Consider the following 19,899-nt stretch of genomic DNA (forward strand, 5'->3'; position numbering starts at 1 on the left):
GGTATGGCGGACCCGATTAAGGGGAAAAGCGTCCAAGAGAGGAGCCGGCTTGCTCGGGCGGTTCGAGCGGCTTCTTCGGGATGGCGAGATGGCTCTGGACTCCTCGTGGGTTGCCGAAGGTGGTCGTTCATGGCTAGCACTCACCGGAAACCTGGTTTAACCTGCAAGAAACATGATAACCCGTGAGAACTAAAATGGAACCGGGGGGGGGGGGGTTATGAAGAGTGGTTTGGGCGGTTCAGATGGCTGTCTTAGCGGCTGTCTCCCGACTCCTAGGATGCCCTGGTGGTCTGCTGGAAGTGACTCGAAGGTCGCGGGTCTACGAGCCATGGGAGTTAGGGGATGAGCCTTAAGGTGAGTCGATGGAGTTGACGGGGCTGTGAGCTCAAGGAATTTCGGGCGCCAGCTGAAGGAAGGAGTGCATCAGATCAATCCGTGAGGTGGAGGCCAGTTCGAGAGCTGAGGGAGAGGTCGAGAGGATGAGCTGGGGGGTGTCCGTGAAGGAGAATGAGCGAGCCGAGGGTTTCGGGTTCAAGAGGAGCTAAAGGGGAGAGGGAGTTATCTAGACCAGCTAAAGGAGAGTGTGCGGGCGAGCTGAGAGTTTTTTTCAAGCCGGCCCCCGATAGAAGATTGAGCTGTGGGTTTTGTTCCGAACCCTTTAATTTTTTTTCCCGGAGATAACAGGACCGTGATGGTGATGTCCCCTGCTGCTGAGAGGGAAGAAGCCGAACAGTAGATCGAGTTGGCGTGCACGGGAGCTGTTGTAGGGGAGGAAAAGACGTGACAGAGGAGAGGTTGGGGCATGGGTGAGGTTGGTCCTCCTGGGGAAGTCATCGGGGCGGCAGGATGGTAGGCAGAGGAGTAGGGTCGAGTTGGTGTGTGCAGAGGAAGAAGAGGACGATGCAGGGGGGGTTGCAAGCTCGGGCAGAAAGGTTGCAGGGGAAAAAGTGGAAGAAAAGAAAAGAAAAAAGAAAGGAAGGAAGAAGGAAGAAGAAGACGTGGGCGGGAAAGAGAAGAGGAGGAGGGTAGGGGTAACGGTCAGACGAGATCTGACCGTTGCCACATGATTTTTTATTTTTGACTTTTTTTTCAAAAGATTTGAAATTAACGCGCGTAAACTGTAAGATTCTCGTCTTCTCAATTGTGGTAAAAAAAAATTGATCCGAGACTACCATTGTGTTCATAAAAATTCATTGATCAATATTGTGCACAAAAATATTTTTCGACCTCAAGTTTTCGTCCAAAATTTTGAAAATTGGAGTTGACGCACGTGAAATTCATAGACGACCCGTGGAGTATTTTTTTTTGGAAAATCGTAAAATTGGTGTCAAATTAGGAAAATCCCTCATTCTCAGAAGCCGTGAATGCTGGAGCAATTAACCGGAAATACTTCCCTCACATGAGTGACAAAAATGACGATTTTGCCCTTCTAGAGCCGGTGAACTAAAATGGGGTGCTGACAATACCTAAAGAACTTACCACAAGGGTTTTCTCACAAGCCTGATATTCCTCACAAAATTCATGGTCATCAGCATATAAATTTTTAATGTGCTCAAAACTAAGCAATTTTGCATCAAGTGTAGAGAGTAATGCATACCTGCGAGAAAGTGTATCGGCGACCACATTCTCCTTACCTTGCTTATACCGAATGACGTATGGAAACGTCTCAATGAACTCCACCCATAGGGCATGTCTTTTGTTTAGCTGGTATTGGCCCTTCAAGTGTTTCAAGGACTCATGATCGATGATCGGTGTGAATCACGAACTCCTTAGGCCATAGGTAGTGCTGCCACGTCTTTAAAGCCCAAACCAATGCATACAACTCCTTGTCATAAGTTAGATAGTTTAAGGCTGCCCCGCCTAATTTTTCGCTGAAGTAAACAATTGGTCGTCCTTCCTGCGTAAGAACTGCACCTATACCAATATATGAAGTATCACATTCAATCTCAAAAGTTTTAAAAAAGTTAGGTAAAGACAATAAATGGACGTTGGTAAGCTTTTCTTTGATTAGCTGAAACGCCTTCTCTTGTTCTTCTCCCCATCTAAATCCAACGTTCTTCTTGATCACTTCAGTAAGTGGTGCTGCTATGCTACTAAAGTCCTTCACGAACAGCCGGTAAAAACTAGCAAGTCCATGAAAACTACGAACATTACTTACACTTGTAGGACTAGGCCACTCTTGGATTGCACGTACATTCTCTTCATCAACCTGTATACCTTGTGCACTAACAACAAATTCCAAAAATACAAGCTTATCAGTGAAAAAAGTACACTTCTTCAAATTAGCAAAGGGTTAATAGCGCCATATAGCCTAACGTTTGAAAGAATTCTTAGTTCTAGTCCAAACTTAATTTTTTACCTGAGATATCCCAACGTTGACGTGTTGGTTTCAAATCTATCCCGACGCTAACTTTCCGTCCAAAATTGACGGAATTGCACACGTGGCACGTTAATTTCACATCTATCCCGACACTTGTTACAAAATTAACGTGCCACGTGTGCAATTCTGTTAATTTTAGACGGAAAGTTAGCGTCGGGATAGATTTGAAACCAACACGTCAACGTTGGGATATCTCAGGTAAAAAATCAAGTTTGGGCTAGAACTAAGAATTCCTTCAAACGTTAGGCTATATGGTGCTATTATCCCATTAGCAAATAACTTTTCCTTCCTAAGCACATCTAAAACAGATTTCAAATGTACCTTATGATCATCTAAGTTTTCGCTATAAACAAGTATATCTTCAAAGTAGACAATAACAAATCTACCTATAAATGCACGCAAAACATGATTCATAAGTCTCATAAAAGTGCTTGGAGTATTAGTCAAACCAAAAGGCATAACTAACAATTCATACAAATCATATTTTGTTTTAAAGGCAGTTTTCCATTCATCTCCTTCTTTCATTCTAATATGATGATAACCACTCTTTAAATCAATTTTAGAAAATACACAAGAACCATGCAGCTCATCTAACATATCATCTAAGCAAGGAATATGATGACGATACTTTACCGCTATGTTGTTGATTGTTTGGCAATCAACGCACATTTTCCACGTCCCATCCTTCTTAGGTACAAGTATAATCGAAACAGCGTATGGGCTCATGCTCTCTCTCATGTACCATTTCTCCAACAACTCACTTACCTTATGTTGAAGCTCCTTTGTCTCCTCAAGATTGCTCCTATAGGCTGGTCGGTTTGGAATTGTCGCACCAGGAACAAAATCAATTTGATGTTCAATCCCTCGGATTGGAGGTAACCCATGTGATGTTTTTTCGGGAAAGACATCCTCATACTCCTGTAGAAGAGAAACAACAGAACTAGGCAGAGCGATGTCAAGTTCGTTAGTGTTGAAAAATGCCTCTTTGTACAAAAATACAATCATCGGCTGATTTGAAAACATTACTCGCGTAATTTCACTCATTTTTGCATAGAAATTCTTTTGTTTTCTCTTAATGGCCGAATTTTGATTTTCTTTTTCACTCTCATTTTTCTCGGCCTCTCTCTGATTATCACTCATTTTCTTCTGTTCACTCTATTTCTTTTGATCATTCTCTTTTTGCAATCTCACTTGATCTTCATATACTTGCTGCGATGTCAATGGTACAAGAGTGATCGATCGTTGATTAAGTACAAATGAATATTTGTTCGTAAAGGCGTCATGCTTTACATGCCTATCAAACTGCCATGGACGCCCTAGCAACAAGTGTCCTGCTTGCATCGGTACTACATCACACAACACTTCATCTTCGTATTTACCGATTTGAAATGCAACTAACACCTGCTTGCTCACCCTTATCTCACCACTATCATTCAACCATTGTAGCTTGTACGGCCTACGGTGCTTCAACATGGGCAGTCCTAATTTTTCCACCATTGTTGTGCTTGCGACATTAGTACAACTACCACCATCAATAATCACATTACATACCTTGTCTTTGATGTAGCACCTAGTGTGAAAGATGTTCTCCCGCTGCACTTCTTCAACTCATTTTGTTTGCAAGCTCAATGCTCTCCTTGCCACCAATGTCAATGCATCTGGAGCTCAATATTTCTCCTCAGGAACGTCCTCCAATGGGGGCATGTCATCGTTGACAGAATCTTTAGTGTCGGTCACAATGTCACCATTGTCTTGCATCACCATGACCCGCTTGTTCGGGCATTGACTTGCTATGTGTCCTCTGCCTTGGCCTTTAAAACACATAATATCATGATTCCTAGAGGTAGAAATGTTGGTTTTACCTTGAGGAACGTGGCTGGTTACATCTTGCTTTTGCTCGGTTTTCGACTTCGACGTGGATTGCTTCTCATCTTTCTTCCACTGATTCGGTTTCCAAGTGAATGTGCTTGGACTTTGGCTTGCACGTGTATTGCCTCTCCTCTTGAACTGGTTCTCAATCTTGATGGCCATATGCACCATATCCTCTAACTCCACATAATGTTGTAATTCCACAGCATTTTTAATTTCTTGGTTCAATCCAGCCAAAAATCTTGCCATAGTAGCCTCCCGATCCTCCTCTACATTTGCTCTAATCATGGCCACTTCCATCTCCTTAAAATATTTCTCTACACTCCGGTTACCTTGCCTAAGACTTTGCAACTTATTATACAACTCCCGGTAGTAATAACTAGGAACAAATCGCTTCCTCATCACCCTTTTCATTTCCTCCCATGTATCTATAAGTGGCTGTCTATTTCTTTGCCTGTTTATCACCAATTGATCCTACCAGACAATTGCATAATCCAAGAATCAATTGCTGCTAATTTGACTTTCTTCAACTCGAAATAACTATAACAATCAAATACAAACTCCACATTTTTCACCCACTCAAGGTATGCTTTAGGATCACTCTTTCCTTGGAACGATGGAATTTTCATCTTAATACTACCTAAGTTATTGTCTTCCTAATTCCTAGCTTCTCTAAACCGCCCTCCATATCTTCTATTACTAACAACCGAATCTCGATCATCTTCTTCATCAAAACCAGCCCCATAATTTTCTTCATCTTCAACCCTTACTTCCCTCAGTTAAACTCTTTCCCTCCTACGCACATTAGGAGCGTTTCGTGGCTGCTCCACACATGTGTTCTCTATCTGATCTATCCGTTCATGAACTTGCTCTAACTCCAACCTCATCACACGCCTCATCTTACTCATCATGGCCTTCATAAATACTTTCGATTCAGCCAATTCCGTAGCACCTTCATGAATACTCTTAATATTGTTGTGAGACATGACTGCTGCAAAATAAAGTTAGAAAGAAATGACCTCACAATTCTCTACTTTACGTGTTTACTCTCAAGAATGTGAATCACTCTACACTTGTGTTTTCACTCAAACAAACGTGGCTTTTAACCCTCTAATGTTCTCACCACTCCTACCTTTTTCCACTCGATAAGTCTCTTTCAGTTCTTTTGAAACTAAAGAAACAATTCTCCAAAATTTCCAGCAGCAATTCACCAAGAACTTATCAAGGGAAATTAATGGTCAAAGGAAATTTAAGGAAGAAAGGAAACAAGAGAGAAGACAACTACTATGAAGGATTAAATATATCAGAATGTTATATGTAATTCTGGGAACATAATCAATGTAGATCACAATGAAAGGGAAATAACAACTTTAGAATGGTCTGATACAAAGAATTTGGATCACCCCCTTTGCCAATTTTTTCTTTTTGACTAATAACAATCCAGAAAGAACAAACTTGATGAAATGAAGCTCAGCAAATTGAAACGAAAACCTGATTTGGAGCCTGATGCTCTGATATCAAATGATGCAATTCTCGCCAAGAATGACGAGACCTCGACAACTAATGGAACCCAAGATCATTCCACGATCATATTTGATTGACAAACCTTCGACCTGTTGTTTACGACATAAACAAAAACCTTAGTATAACTGACCTCAACCCGTTGTTTATTGCGAAACAAGAACCTCGGTATAGGAAGACGCCACAAACAGTGGTGGAAAGTTGTTTGATAAGTCGATAAAGACGTCATGAATGGTGGTGGAAAGCCATTTGATATGTCGATGATGAACGTCACGGAAATTTTCAATAAGTTCGAATTAGTTCTTCAAGAACTAAAGAGAATACTCTCACAATTTTCTGAATGTTCATTTTTATTAAAAATTCACTAAGATGAATATATATAGACATAAACTAATCCTAATCTGGCCATATCTCATCTTATAGATAAGGAAAATAAAACCTAAAATATCGATGGAGATATGACATAATCTATAAAGATAAGAAATCTAAATATCCCGAGAATATCTCCATGAGATTTAAACTTCAAACAAATCTTATAATATCTTCTCTTGATCTTCAAATATTCTAGAAATTTCCTCAAACATTTGTTGAATTTAGCATTGTCCAGAATCTTCTATAACTTGAATCATGTTAATGGATCTTTGTTGATCACATGGTTCATGACCAATGGGCCTCCACGAATTTGCTTGAGCCCAAACCTCTTGAATCAGGCCGTTGAGTTCATCGTTAAACTTCTTTGCTCGTGCTTGCGTAATCAGTCTAATTGGAACTTGAACTGGATCCCTTAAAGTCATGCTACGATTTGCATCACAAAGGGACTCGACCTCATGTGCTCTCTGATCCATATCGTATGGCAATAGGAGGGTGTCGTAGGTCCCCATTGTTGCTCCTCGGCCTTTTCTCAACATCCATTTTGTTACCCGGTAGCAATAAAATTTGTCTGAGATTAAAAATATATGATCGCCCATATTTGTACTTAAATGAATATTTCGAACTCAATAAGATTGCTCTCAGCTTCAAAACCAAATAGGTCTGGCTGGTCAAATTGGGTTTGTTGCGAAATTAAACACATTAATTAGGTCGACTCTTGCTTCGAGCAAAGCCTCTTCCATAAATTTTAAAAAGCAACACTCTTATAATATATTTTGCCGAATTTTCATTAATCGGACTGGATACTGAGCTCTACTGGATTGATAACCACTCAGGTTTTAAAAGCCTATGCCATCTCAACTCTGATTATTATTTCGAAAATATTGACTAAATTTAAGAAATTTTTCAACATGTTTTCACCTGGGGCCTGGAAAAATCCTGTCTTGATCGCAGGCCACGAGCTTCGAGCTTCCACGAGCGACCTGTAAAAAAGGAAAGAACGAGAGGGAATCCTAATTTTCCTCTCCGATACTTAAATGAGAGTATGTAGAAGAAAGGAAGAAGATGTAGCGTATGGGTTTAGGCGTACCTTGAGGGTTTTTATAGAGACTGTAGGAAATCTCTATTATAATATCTTAATTTTTATAGGATATTTGATAACAAATAATAAGTAGATATACTTGCTAAATATAGAGTTAAAAATAGCATAATATCTCATAAAAATATATGATATATATCAGTAGAATATTTAAGAGATAATATCAAAAATATTATGAGATATATGAGATAAATATCCTTAATAGGATTTAGTTATCGATTTGGTGTAGCAAAGTGGGCCCAGGATGGTAAATCGAGCCGATGGGATTTGGGCCAAAATTTTGGTCTCTAGCATAGCCCCATTTCGGCGAGCTCGAGAGGTCGTGAGAGTGGACTAGTGTCACGTGATTGTCATCATGGTCTTAAGACACGTAGTCAAGAAGCCTATAGAAAAGACTTAACCTTCATTGTTAGATAAAGTGAAGGGTGCTCTTGTATGCAAGAAGGCTCAAAGGTGGACCTTCGTTGTTAAATAAGCGAAGGGTGCTCCTATTGGGCAAGGAGACTTAAAAATGACCTTCACTGTTAAATAAGTAAAGGGTGCTTGGATAGGCAAAGAGGCTTGAAAGATAGGCCTCCACTGTTAAATAAGCAAGGGTACTCTTATTAAATAAGGAGGCTTGAAGGATGGACATTTGTTGTTAATTAAGTGAAGGGTTCTCCTATAAGCAAGGAGGCTTAAGTGACAATCAAAAAATGACAAGTTCAAAACATATTTCATGATAAGCATAGATTTCAACATTTAAGCTGCCAAAAACTAAAACCCTAAGGAAAAGTGAACCTTCTACAAAAAGATAAAAATAACCGCCCATTCTTAGTTGATTGCGTTAATGAATTACTCCCTGCAAGGTATCTTCGCTACCATCACCTATGCCGCGGCTTCGATGAGGTGCAATACTTCTTTGTTGGCTGCTATGTTGGACAAATCATTTGAGCTGGCCGCGTTGAATAAACTTCTCCATATCCTTTTTCAAGATTTGTTTGTGCTCAATGTCGTGTACCCAAGCTTTATGGTGCTTGCAATATTGGTTAGAAAATTTTCTTACGTCCCCCATTTCATTCACTTGTGGAGGTTTTGTGAGCCCGAGCTTCTCGATTTCATGGAGGGGCGTGAATCTCTTAGATTATGGAGGTGGGCGTGGCTCCGTTCTTCTGTCACTTCCAAGGTGTTCATTTCACTTCTCTCCCACACGTTCATTTTGACTCAAAAGAGACTCTTCAAGGGTTATGAACTTTTGGGCACAAACTGCAAGAACAACAAAGTCCCGCGAAGGTGTAACGATGAGACTCTTTTTGGACCCCCTTTCCTCAGGCCTCTTTGGAAAGTAGACATCACTTCGCGAGGGGTCGGGTTCTTTATCTCAGTGGCGACATTGAAAAAGCGCTCACACCATGCTCGAAGCGTCTCTCCCTCCCTCTGCTCCATGGTGAATAGCTCGTTGAAATCGCGTTTCACTCACCGAGTTACCACGAATCTCTGGATGAACAACTCCTACAATTGCTCGAAGGTGGTGATAAAGCCAAGAGCTAGCGAGTGAAACCAGTCGAAGCCAATCCTAGTGAGGGTCCTAGGAAACAACAAGCATTGGAAGTTGTCGGAAGCACCTTTTTCGAAAAGCGACGTGATATGACTACTCATATGGTTGACTGGATTCGTTTTTCCATCAAAAAGAGTTATTTGAGGAAAATTAAATTTACGAGATACCTTGTTGTTGAGGATATCTTGCGACAGAGGGGATTTAAGGTTTTTGTTAGAAAATGGAGGGTGTAGCTGCTTTCACTCAGTAGCCTGGATGGCTTTGCAACCTTCTTTTTGATGAGGCATTGGGCTTCTTCCAGGTAGAAAGTCGCAACTGATCCAAAAGAGGTTGTAATCAACGAGGCCAAGTTGCTAGGCAGCTTCTTAGAGTTCCCTTTGCGAAGGAGTTTGGGCTAACGCTTGGAGGAGGCAGCGTCATCTTCTTCTTGGTTCAACATTCGATTAATAGTCGTATCATTCTTTGAGCCAATCCAAGTGCCCTGAGAGGCCATGCGACCACTGAAAATCTCTTCCATCGCTGCTCGAACGTCTAGTGCTAGTTGATCCAACGGAACCATGTTTGGGTCGTGCAGTGGTGGCGGATCTTGCAGAGCCGACTGCACGAATATGTTTGCTATGGCCTGCTGCGAAGAGTTTGGAGCCCCCCAGACCTATTGTTTCAGGCCTGAGAGCTTGTCGCACTTCTAGCCAGAACCACTATTTCTTCTCAAAAGAAAACATCTGATGCAAATAACTTTTCATGTCGTTTCCCACAGACAGCGCCAATGTTGAGGTCTGGAAAAATCCAGTCTTGATCACGTGCAAGCCACGAGCCTTGAGCTTCTAGTGACCAGCATAAAGGGAAAGAACGGGGAAGAATCCCGAGTTTCATTTCCGATGCTTAAATGAGAGCATGTAAAAGAAAGGAAGACGATCCAACTTATGGGTTTAGGTGTACCTGGATGATTTTTATAGAGACTGTGCGAAATCTCTATTAGAATATTGTAATCAATGTAGAGTATCTGATAACAAATAATAAGTAGATATACTTGCTAAATATAGGATTATAGATAGTATAATATCTCGTAAATATATAGGATATGTATCAGTAGACTATTCAAGAGATAATATGAAAGATATTATAAGATATATGAGAGAAATATCTTTAATAGGATTTACTTTCCGATTTGGTGTATCAAGGTGGGCCCAGGATGATTAATCCAGCCGATGGGATTTGGCCCAATTTTCTAGTCTGTAACATTTTCATTGCTATTTAAGTACATAATAAGAAAAAAAGTTATTTGATCTTCTAAATTTATGTTAAAAATATTGTAAAAGATTATTTTGAGACTGAAATTTTCTGATGAATTACTAACGGATATTTACCAATGAGAACAATTTTCCGACAAGTTATTCATAATTTATATTGATTTATTTTTAAATTTATTTTATATACCAAAATTTTCTCATGAAATAGCTAACAGACATTCTGCCATCAATAATTTCTTTTGAAATTACCAACGTAATTTTATTATCAGATTTCCTGAATACAAAAGTACGCATTAGGAAGATACAAAAAGAGAGAAGGACACCTTATTATCTATTTCTTTTTTCTTTTGTTTCCTTTTCTCTTCTTTCGGGTTTCTTTTTCTCTCCCTATTCATATTCTTTTCTTTTTCTTCTCTCTATAAGCATTGGCTGCTATAGTGTCGTCTACCACCACCTTCTACTAGTGTTACACTGGTCAAGAGTCGTCTCCTCCCTTCACGAGCTCCAGGTATGTTTTTATTCTCGATCCTCGAAGGATACGCACACATAATGGATACATCATCTCTACTACTAATTAACAACAAAACTTATACCAAGCTTCCAACAAGAGCAAATAAATCAAAGAAGTTGAAATTTAATTTGTTCTTGTGCTGGAGGAGTCTAAAATCTATTCTTTTTATATTTTATGCATTAAGGGTAAATTGTAGTAATATAATATGAATATAATTCAAAAATATATATATCAACTGAAAATTATTTGTTAAAATAAGTTATATTTAATTGCAGGCTTTGATCATTGTATTTTTATTATAACTAGGAGAATTATGCGTTGCACGTGAAAGTTGTGTGAGTCATGGCATTAACTGGATGAAATGACACCCCTTGTTAATTAAAAAATATGTATTCGGTTCAATTGAAATGTATTAGTAAAATAATAGACGTGTAATGAAACTAATATTACACTATTTGATGAGTACATGGCCAAAATAAGCATAACTAGGAATGAGAACTTAAACATGATCATGGAATTTTATGTATCCACGTAGCAGCCACATTGTTATTTTAGACTTCTCATCTTTTTCTTTTTATCACATTAAGCTACATACAATACCAATTGCAAGGTGAACTTCCATTCATATGAAAAATCTTACTCAAATTAGAAAGTGATTTAAAACAATATGAACATTCAAAGAAACAGACAGATTTTCTTTTTAGTGATCTTTGTTTCTCATTAATCAACAAAATACTTACACGGTTCAAGCACTTATCCAAGTACAACTATTACCAACCAATTCTAGCAAATGAGCCCCCTAACTCATAAACGCTTGAACAGCTTATGAAGTCCTAGACTTAAACTCTAAATTAGGAACGGAAAACATTTTGTTATGAGGTTGAACTTTAAAGAAGCAGACTAAGTTTGTTATTTAATTATGAGAATTCAATAACTTCAACATGTTAGCTTGACCGACAAAGTTTATCGATTATCATTTCCAGCTTTCTTCCTTTCCATAACCAAGAAGCAATTTGGAATTTCCCATCCCAACTATCTACATTTTAATGCATGAAAAGAACACAAAGGACATAGGGTAGCCCTGTTTGCTCATTCTTTCCTTAATCGCCAATCCATGAGCTAGCCAAGTAGTGAAAGAATACCTCGGAATATTCCCTAAGTACTAGACAAGTTGACACCAACTAACTTTAGCTTTATGAATCCTCGGATTATCCCATACCTTAGCAACAAATTTTCTCTCATATAGTAACAATACTTCTCTAAATTAGAAACTTCTTAACATGAACAACCTATCTTTATATGGAAAATTAAAGGATTGAAATTGATAATGTACCTAACTTTATATGAAAAAGTGAAGGACTAAAATTGTTTATGTTGTCGTTTGTCATTATAGTTTAAGAGTGGAACCTCAATCTCCTCAAGAAATCAACCTATCGGAATTTAGTCATAATAAGAGGCAATAGAGATGTGAGAACCTCTATATCGGAATATAGGAAGCATGAATAATAATCCAAGAAAGATGTGAGAGCATAAGTCTTTGGCATATGGTGCAAGGTGAAACTATATGTCAGCACCTCATTTTGGTCCACCCTAGCAAAAGGAGGGTAAGTCATTTGTCACTATTGGAGGGAAGTATTTTGATTAATTACCCAAGCATTCACGATTTCTAAACTAGGGGGCATTTTTAATTTAATTTGACATTTTTTAGGAAAAATGCTCTATGGGACGTTTCGAGCTTTACTCGCGTCAAATTCAAATTTCAAAATCATGAAAATCGAGGCCAAAAAATAATTTTCTACATAATATTGATTCCTAAATTTTTCTGAACGCAATGGCGGTCTTGAATCATTTTTTCGATATCCAATTGAAAAGACGAGAATTTTAATTTTTACGCGCGTCAAATTCAAATTCTTAAATCGGTTTAAAAAAATAAAAAATTCTCACGTGGTCAGATCGGCATCAGACCGGTCTGATGCCCGTCGGAATTTCTAACGCGGGTCAGAACTTTTTGAACCTTTCATTTTCGCCCTTGTTCTTTTTGTCGTTCCACTTCATCCCCTTTTCTCTTCATCTTCTTCCTTTCCACCCCCTGCTTTCTTTTCTTCTCTTCTCTTCTTTTCTCCCCCCTCTTCTTCTCATGTTCTTTCACTGATGTCCCTCTGCCACCTCCGACACGCCGCGGTTGCCCACCCACCGCGATCGCCTGCCACAACTGACACGCTCGTCCACCATGGCACCGCTCGCTTCCCCGACACGCTCCCTCGACCGCTATCTCTCCCTCATGGTCCCGCTCTTGCTCTCTCTCTCAACTCCCGACGTTCGGATCTCCCACTCACGTTGGAAATCTCTCACTTCCGCTCCGATTTCTCCCCGGGAACGGACTCGCGACACTCCTCGGAGCAGAACCCATCTATTTCCCCCCCTTAATTCCCCTGATTTCCGACAATTGAACTTGGAAAATCCATCGCTGGAAAACTCGAAAACCTCGCCAAAAACTCGAAAATTCCCCTCGATCCCAACCGACCCGAGCCTCGTGACGCCCCTCCCGAGCACGGCGTAGCCCAGGCGATGCTCGCCGCCATCTCCCGCGCTGTCACTGCGGAACCTAGAGGCGGGAACCGCTGTCCAAGGCCTCCGGACTCCTCTCCTTCGCCCAACTTCATCTTCTCCGACCATCTCTTCTCTCACGGGCTCAGCCCATCTTCATTCCATTTTTGCAGGTCCAGCCCAGTTGATTCGGCCCAGTCCAATCCAGCCGAGACGACCCAACCCAGTCTAGACGCCCGACCCGCTCCGCCTCACCTCGGATTCGGCCCGGAATGGGCGACCCGATTCACCCACACGCACGGCCCAACTCCCCTGCGCGAACTAGTTCGCTCGCATATCCGGCCCAGCCACTGCCCCCTCGAGGCCCAACTACCTTCCGCGGCCCAACCCCCCTTTGTAGCCTTGCTGCAACGCACCCAGCCCAGCTCCAGCTCCCGGCCCAAGTCACTCGCGCTCCCGGCCCGCTCCCTGCGGCCCAGCCCGTCCGCTCTTCCGGCCTGCTTCCCGCGGTCTAGAGCCTGTGCTGCTGGTCTGTTCAGTCCAGACCGCCTCCGGCCCGATCCAACCGCCCTGATTCCGGTTTAAACCGATATTAGGTATATTATTCTGACTTAGTGGCATGTGTAGAGCTCAATTTGTGAATAAATTTGATGATTATGGTGATAATTTGTGATTGTTGTGTTAAAAAAATTGAAAATTGGGAATAAGGAAAGGATGAACAAAAAATAAATAAATAATTGTTGTTCTAATTAAGCCGACGAAAGCACAAATTGGAATATTTTAAATTACTCGACGTTAAAATCGGTTATTTGAAGCAAGAACGAATTCACACGAATCAATCTCATGTTCACTCGGCTTTAAGGGAATTAAATCGATTCAATACATCAAAACTGGTTTAATTAATTATTCGGACTTAAAAATTGAAAAAATTAAATTCCGTCGTTACTAATTTTTGCTTATTCATGTGCACATGTGAATAATTAGATATGCTTTGTTCGAAATCCCGCACGAATCGGCTAATCACGTAAACACCCATTAAAAGACACAACTTTCTTGCATTCACACGTTCATCGAATTTCATTTATTTTAACTGCTTTCGCTGTTTTGTCTGTTTTCTATTTATTTATTGCCGGTGGAGCCCGAATCCCTAGGATACGATATACACGGGGTCCAACACCTTCTCCTGTCAATCACGGGGTCCAATGCCCTATATACTTAGCGCGCGCAACCCGAGTGCGGAATCGGGTCTTGTTTCGACTTACTGCTTCGCTTCTAATAGTATCTATGTAGAGATGACTCGGATCAAGTAAGTAAGTCGCGGCCGGACACGACCCGGGAGCTCGACCGATCCTACGGCTATCAAGAGAGCCACGTGACTCTTTCGCCATCCGTTGGTTCGGTTGGACCCGACCCCCGGCTCTCTGAGCCGGCGTTGCTTTAATTTCGGTTTTAGTCATTTGAAACACACAGTGAGCGCGAGCGGAATATTGGCCGAACGTGAGTCGACCGGGATTCGTTTTATTGTAATTTGTATTTATTATTTGAGAGTACATTGTGAGGTATTTATTTGTACATTCATTTATGTAATGATCCCGATCGGCGAATGTAGAGTCTGAGAGTGGGAATCGATCGACTCGGTCTATGAGTCCCTTAGACGAGCGGAACCACACGATTCACAAGTTCGGTCCACACGGCGAACCAAACATCATAATTCGGCTAGTCGAGATGCGAGGATGGTGGACCGACCCTTTGATTCGGGAATCCGCTTTTCTCTCGGCCTCTTATATTGGATCGATCGCTTCTACGAATTTACAGTGTCAAAACGAGCGAAACTTAAATCAAGCGGTAAATAAGTAAAAGATGGCAAATCCTAGACAAACTAGAGGACCAATAGGGCGTGCGGGATATAGGCCCGCACGTAACAGAACCCCCGAATTCGGAACCTTGGGTTCCGCAAGACCACATGCCTTAGTAATTAGGTGTACCCCGTACCCCTAGACCCGAGCAACTCACCGGCCCTCGACTTTCGGGAAGTAAATAGGTAGTGGCTACTCCTTCTCACTCGTGTCCGTCACGCATCCCCACGGGAAGGTGGACACTCCCAAGCCGTGCGTTTGCGCAAGCATGCGGGCCCCGACGAGACGAAATTCGAGTCTGCACAACATAATAACAAAAAATTAACATTGACCGCAAATTAACTGTCTCGTACAGTTATTATTTTTTTATGGAAATGATTCGTGCCGAAACTTACATATTTATGGATACTAGGTAACTATAACTGGCACTGCATCGTTATCCTACTCGTCAGCAATTGGGGATGGCGCAAAACAACCAGCCTGCTAGTTCCGAGGAAAACACTCCACCGACGCCGGTTTATTCTCAACCGCCCGTTACTCATGCACCGCCACCACCAACCCCCTGCGGGCTCGCCGCCGGCGCACTCGGGAGCAGTTCCGCCCCCAGTCCCATCGCCGGAAGTCCAAGCACCGTCCACCTCCACTGATGGTGCCCGTATCGTCACGTTGGAAGGTGACATCACCACATTGAGGGGCACGGTCAACCGGATGGCTTCTAACATGACTGAGCTCATCATGGCCTTGCTCAGGGGCCCAAACCGAGCCTCATCGAGCTCTACTCCACCTCCGGGGTACGGGCCAACAGTCGACCTGAACCCTTGGGTCCCACCAACCCATGCTCCGGAGAGTGGCGAAGCGCTCGCAATGCACGCACCGGCAGTCCACCCGGTCAACATTCCTCCGCCACCGGTGACGCTCCCGGCGGCCGTTCCTCCCCCACCGTCGGACCCAACTATGCTAGCACCGCCGCCGATGTCTATACCAGTTCCGGCTCCAATTTACGCAGCTCCTCCGCCGATGGTCTTCCCGGCACCGAACCCCTACGCTCCTGCTCATACATTCAAGCCTCTCCCATTCCAAGCTCCACAACCCCATATCAGCTTCTCCTACCCAGCCCTACCTCCCATAAATATCCCTGCCTTTAAACCGGGCACGCCAACTCAGGCGGCCTTCGCTGCTCCACCAACAAACTGTCTCTTAGAGACGGAGGCCGAGCAGGAGCAGAGATTAAAGAAGATGGAAGAGAACATCAGAGCTTTACAATCAGACGGCTCCCGCCTAGATGCCGGCGACGGCGATTGGAGTCTTTTCCCGGGTATGCGGCTACCCTCGAAGATTAAGGTGCCTGAATTCCAAAGGTACGACGGCGCAACAGACCCTCGTCACCATCTCCGTCACTATAGAGGAAAAATGCTGCAGTACTGGGACTATGAAGAGCTTGTCATCCACACGTTGCAGGACAGTTTTGCGGGAGCAGCTCTTGACTGGTACATGTCACTGAAAGCAGCGGATATCTCCACATGGGCGAACCTCTCGAGCAAATTCATCGACTAGTATAGGTACTATGCGGAGACACCCCCAACTCTGTTGGAGCTCAGTACGATTGAGATGACCGAGGACCAGGACTTCGAGGCTTATGCAGTGAAGTGGTGGGCTAGAGCGGCGAAGCATGTCCTCCCAATCAGTGAAGCGCAGCAGATCCAATTATTTCACTCCACTCTCACAGGGGCCTACTACTTGCACCTATTGGCCCACACTTCCTCATTCTCCAGTCTGATCGACGCTGGGAAGAAGCTTGGCATGGGCATCAAGTTTGGGAAGATAGAAGGTTCGACTGGAAAGGAGGGGCAGTCCTCAAAGAATGCTACTGTCGCGCCATCACTAACGAGTAACAAAAAGGGCAGAGACGCGTCCGTTAATGCCGTCAACCTTGGACGCCAAGCCCCCCAGTCGTACTCTATGAACTTGGCACCAGCGCCGCCGATCGCTCAGATACACGCTCCGCCCCCCATGCAGTACCAGCAGTAATACCCGGCCCTGTCGATTAACTACTCGGCCCCACCAGCTTATCATCCACCACGGGCCACAAAGCCATATGATCATAATTACGCGCCTACCCCTCATTGGGCATCTCCAAATAAGCCCCTAGCTTTAGAAGCTCCACCATCGACTCAACGAGCCCCAACCCTACGACCTCAACAAGGGGGGCAAGCCGGCCCGCATCCGTAATACCCACATTTGCCGATTTCTCAGTCACAAGTCTATCACCAACTTCTGGCAGCTAAGGAAATAAGACCCGTAGCCCCTCATCCTCAGTTCAATCCCGCCAATCAAGATCAAAATCTCCGTTGTGAATATCATATGGGTGCTCCGGGGCACACGACAGACGATTGTTACACCCTTCGGGGCAAGTTGCAGGAGATTGAGAAAAACCAACTCTCTTTCAACAAAGTCAATCCACCAAATGTCTAGGCCAACCCCCTCCCCAACCATGGATCAAGCTCTGACGCGACTATCAATATAATCGGTGTTTGCCCTAGGGGCAAGGACAAGGCCGAAAAGGAAAATCTGGTTTCCCCATGAGGCTACCTACGTAAAATGTTCCCTGCGTGCAGGCGAAACTATAAGCCGCACGGCGGAAGATGGATTTTTGTTGTAACGCAAATGCCGATCTTAATGAAATACCTTCGCAAGTTTTTGAAATTGTCGCATCTGTACATTCTTTCTCCTCACTTATTTCAAGCACTTTCGCCTGCTGAAAGGAATCATCTTCATTGCTAAGTTCCACTCAAACGCAACCAACCAACACAGTGACTTATATTATTCTGAGCCACGATTTGAAGAGGGCCAACTCACCCACCACGGCAGATACTAACCAACAGCCGGAGTACCATGCACCTTGCAAACACACACTCCTCCCTAAACTCCCTCTTTACATTTATCTTAATGCATTCCCAAATGGACTCCTGGCAAGAAAGGGGCATTAGGACAGTTCTCAGGACGCCCTATTCGTTCTGTTAGGCTTGTTCGACTTGTCTATCCTCATGGGACTCGGTTCTTCGAGCCTTTCCTAGGACGGTTGCGCATGCTAACCCGCAATTGGGGAAAGTACACCTATGCGGCCCCCATTCACGATCTGACCACTCCAGGATGGTGATGATTAGACTCCCAAAATTGAGTGTCCCCCACGCGCGACAGCCCATGGGTCGCTCGTTGGACGAAAAAGATTTTCTCATGGGCTCATCTTACATTTCTTACCGCATATTTCACCGTATAATCACCTAATACATCATCCTCTTTGTCATCATTCACAGGGACATGCCGGTCACAGGCAAAGAGCGATGCGCGGGTTCACACCTCCTCGAGAACTCTGTCGGGCCCTTCACGTTTTACTTCGACAAGGAAAGGTTTCGACCATGAGGTACCCCCTACGAAGCCGAAGACGAGGACAATCGAGCGAATCACTCAGCATCGATGCAAGCGTCTTCCTTGAACATCTGACAACTTCAGCAGCGTGCACCCTCCAAGAGGCACGCACTGTAAAAAAACAGCAAGAGACAATCGGAGACATCGCACCAGGCGCCTGCCACGGGCCAATTTAACAAATGAAGACCGGGGCATCCTCATCCAACATTCGTACAGTGGCAACATCAGTTGTTTATTCATGGAGCAATCTTATATTTTCTTTTCTTAGACAGTAGGGGAAGTTCACTTGTAATGCTTGCAAGGGCAAATGACATGAAGTTCAACTTCCGAGTGCACAAGACTCAAACTTCCAAGAAAGTCGGCCTTCACAAAATGGGATAGGGTCAATAACACGCAACAAGTCTCCATGAGGTGAAGCACACCAAAGCGGCATCGGGAATGCAAAGTCGAGGAGTTTCAAACAAAGACACGAAGCACAAAACAAGCCCCAGCTGAAAAAAAAAAAAAGAGCGAAAAGAAGTGGGAAAAACCCATCAACAAAGAAGAGAAGAGAGAGGGAAAAGAAGCGGGAAAAACTCGCCAATAAAAGAAACGATGCAGCGCCAAGGTTCACCGAAAATACCAACGACGCTAATCCAATCAACAAACCCCCGACGAAAAGGGAGCAGCAGACACAACTCCTCGATGGAGACAAGACACAATGCACTCGGAGGTCGAGTCCTTCAAATCATATGCCTTTACAAGCTCGAGAGATAAAAGAATCGACCCCACTAGGTCGAAAACCCCTCTTAGGGGCGGCTTAGGCAAAAGTTAGGGCAAAAGAGAGGTACGACCGGAAACCCCTTGTGGGCAGCCGTGGCAAAAGGAGAGCTCATCCCCTTTAGGTTGAGAGATACAGCCCCGAGGTGGGTGACCGTGGCAAAAGGAGAGTAAAACGAGAGATAAACAAAACAGTCACCCTAGTCTCTCGCACACTGTGCGGACCAGGGATCCCAAAGGGAAATGGCCAGGTTATCTACTCCAACGCGATCCCCGATCGGCTCTTCAACACAATTCAACCCTCCAAGGTGGATTCTTCCTCGAGTATAGTGGGCGACCGAACACACCATCCGAGCTGTTTGGCGCAGCCCACACCACGAAAGGACAAAAAGGGGGGTTACATCTCGTTACAGGCGTGAATTCATGTATCCTTACAGTCTAGGGCAACGTGCTTCCTATACTTTCCCTTTTCTCTTAGTTAATTCATAACTTCAAACAGATTACAGCCACCCTACAATCGGCTATTACCTAGCCAAAATCCCAGACATTCCTTTCTGGGAGTCTAGTCATAACACTTAGGAAATGACTAGACCGAGGTCTGACCAAATTTGCACAGAATCTCCCAATGCGGGTCACAAACGCAGTCGACCTGCGGTACCCTGGCGAGAAGGGTCCTAAGTCGACGGGCGCGTCGAACAATCGATAGAGTCGCTAGGGCATCACTGAGTACGTCTTAATATACCCATGCATGGCCGACAAAAGCCCCTGGAGGCCC

The 19,899-nt window shown here is 43.5% G+C and overlaps 1 protein-coding gene across 1 annotated transcript; it reads left to right on the forward strand.

The window, feature by feature from the left end:
* Window positions 1–15,479: 15,479 nt before the first annotated feature.
* Window positions 15,480–16,493, forward strand: LOC116205673 (pollen-specific leucine-rich repeat extensin-like protein 3). Its single transcript, XM_031538304.1, has one exon. The coding sequence runs from the start codon at window positions 15,480–15,482 to the stop codon at window positions 16,491–16,493; it is 1,014 nt and encodes a 337-aa protein (XP_031394164.1).
* Window positions 16,494–19,899: the final 3,406 nt, after the last annotated feature.

The sequence above is a fragment of the Punica granatum genome, chromosome 1, assembly GCF_007655135.1.
Source record: "Punica granatum isolate Tunisia-2019 chromosome 1, ASM765513v2, whole genome shotgun sequence".
NCBI lineage: Eukaryota > Viridiplantae > Streptophyta > Magnoliopsida > Myrtales > Lythraceae > Punica > Punica granatum.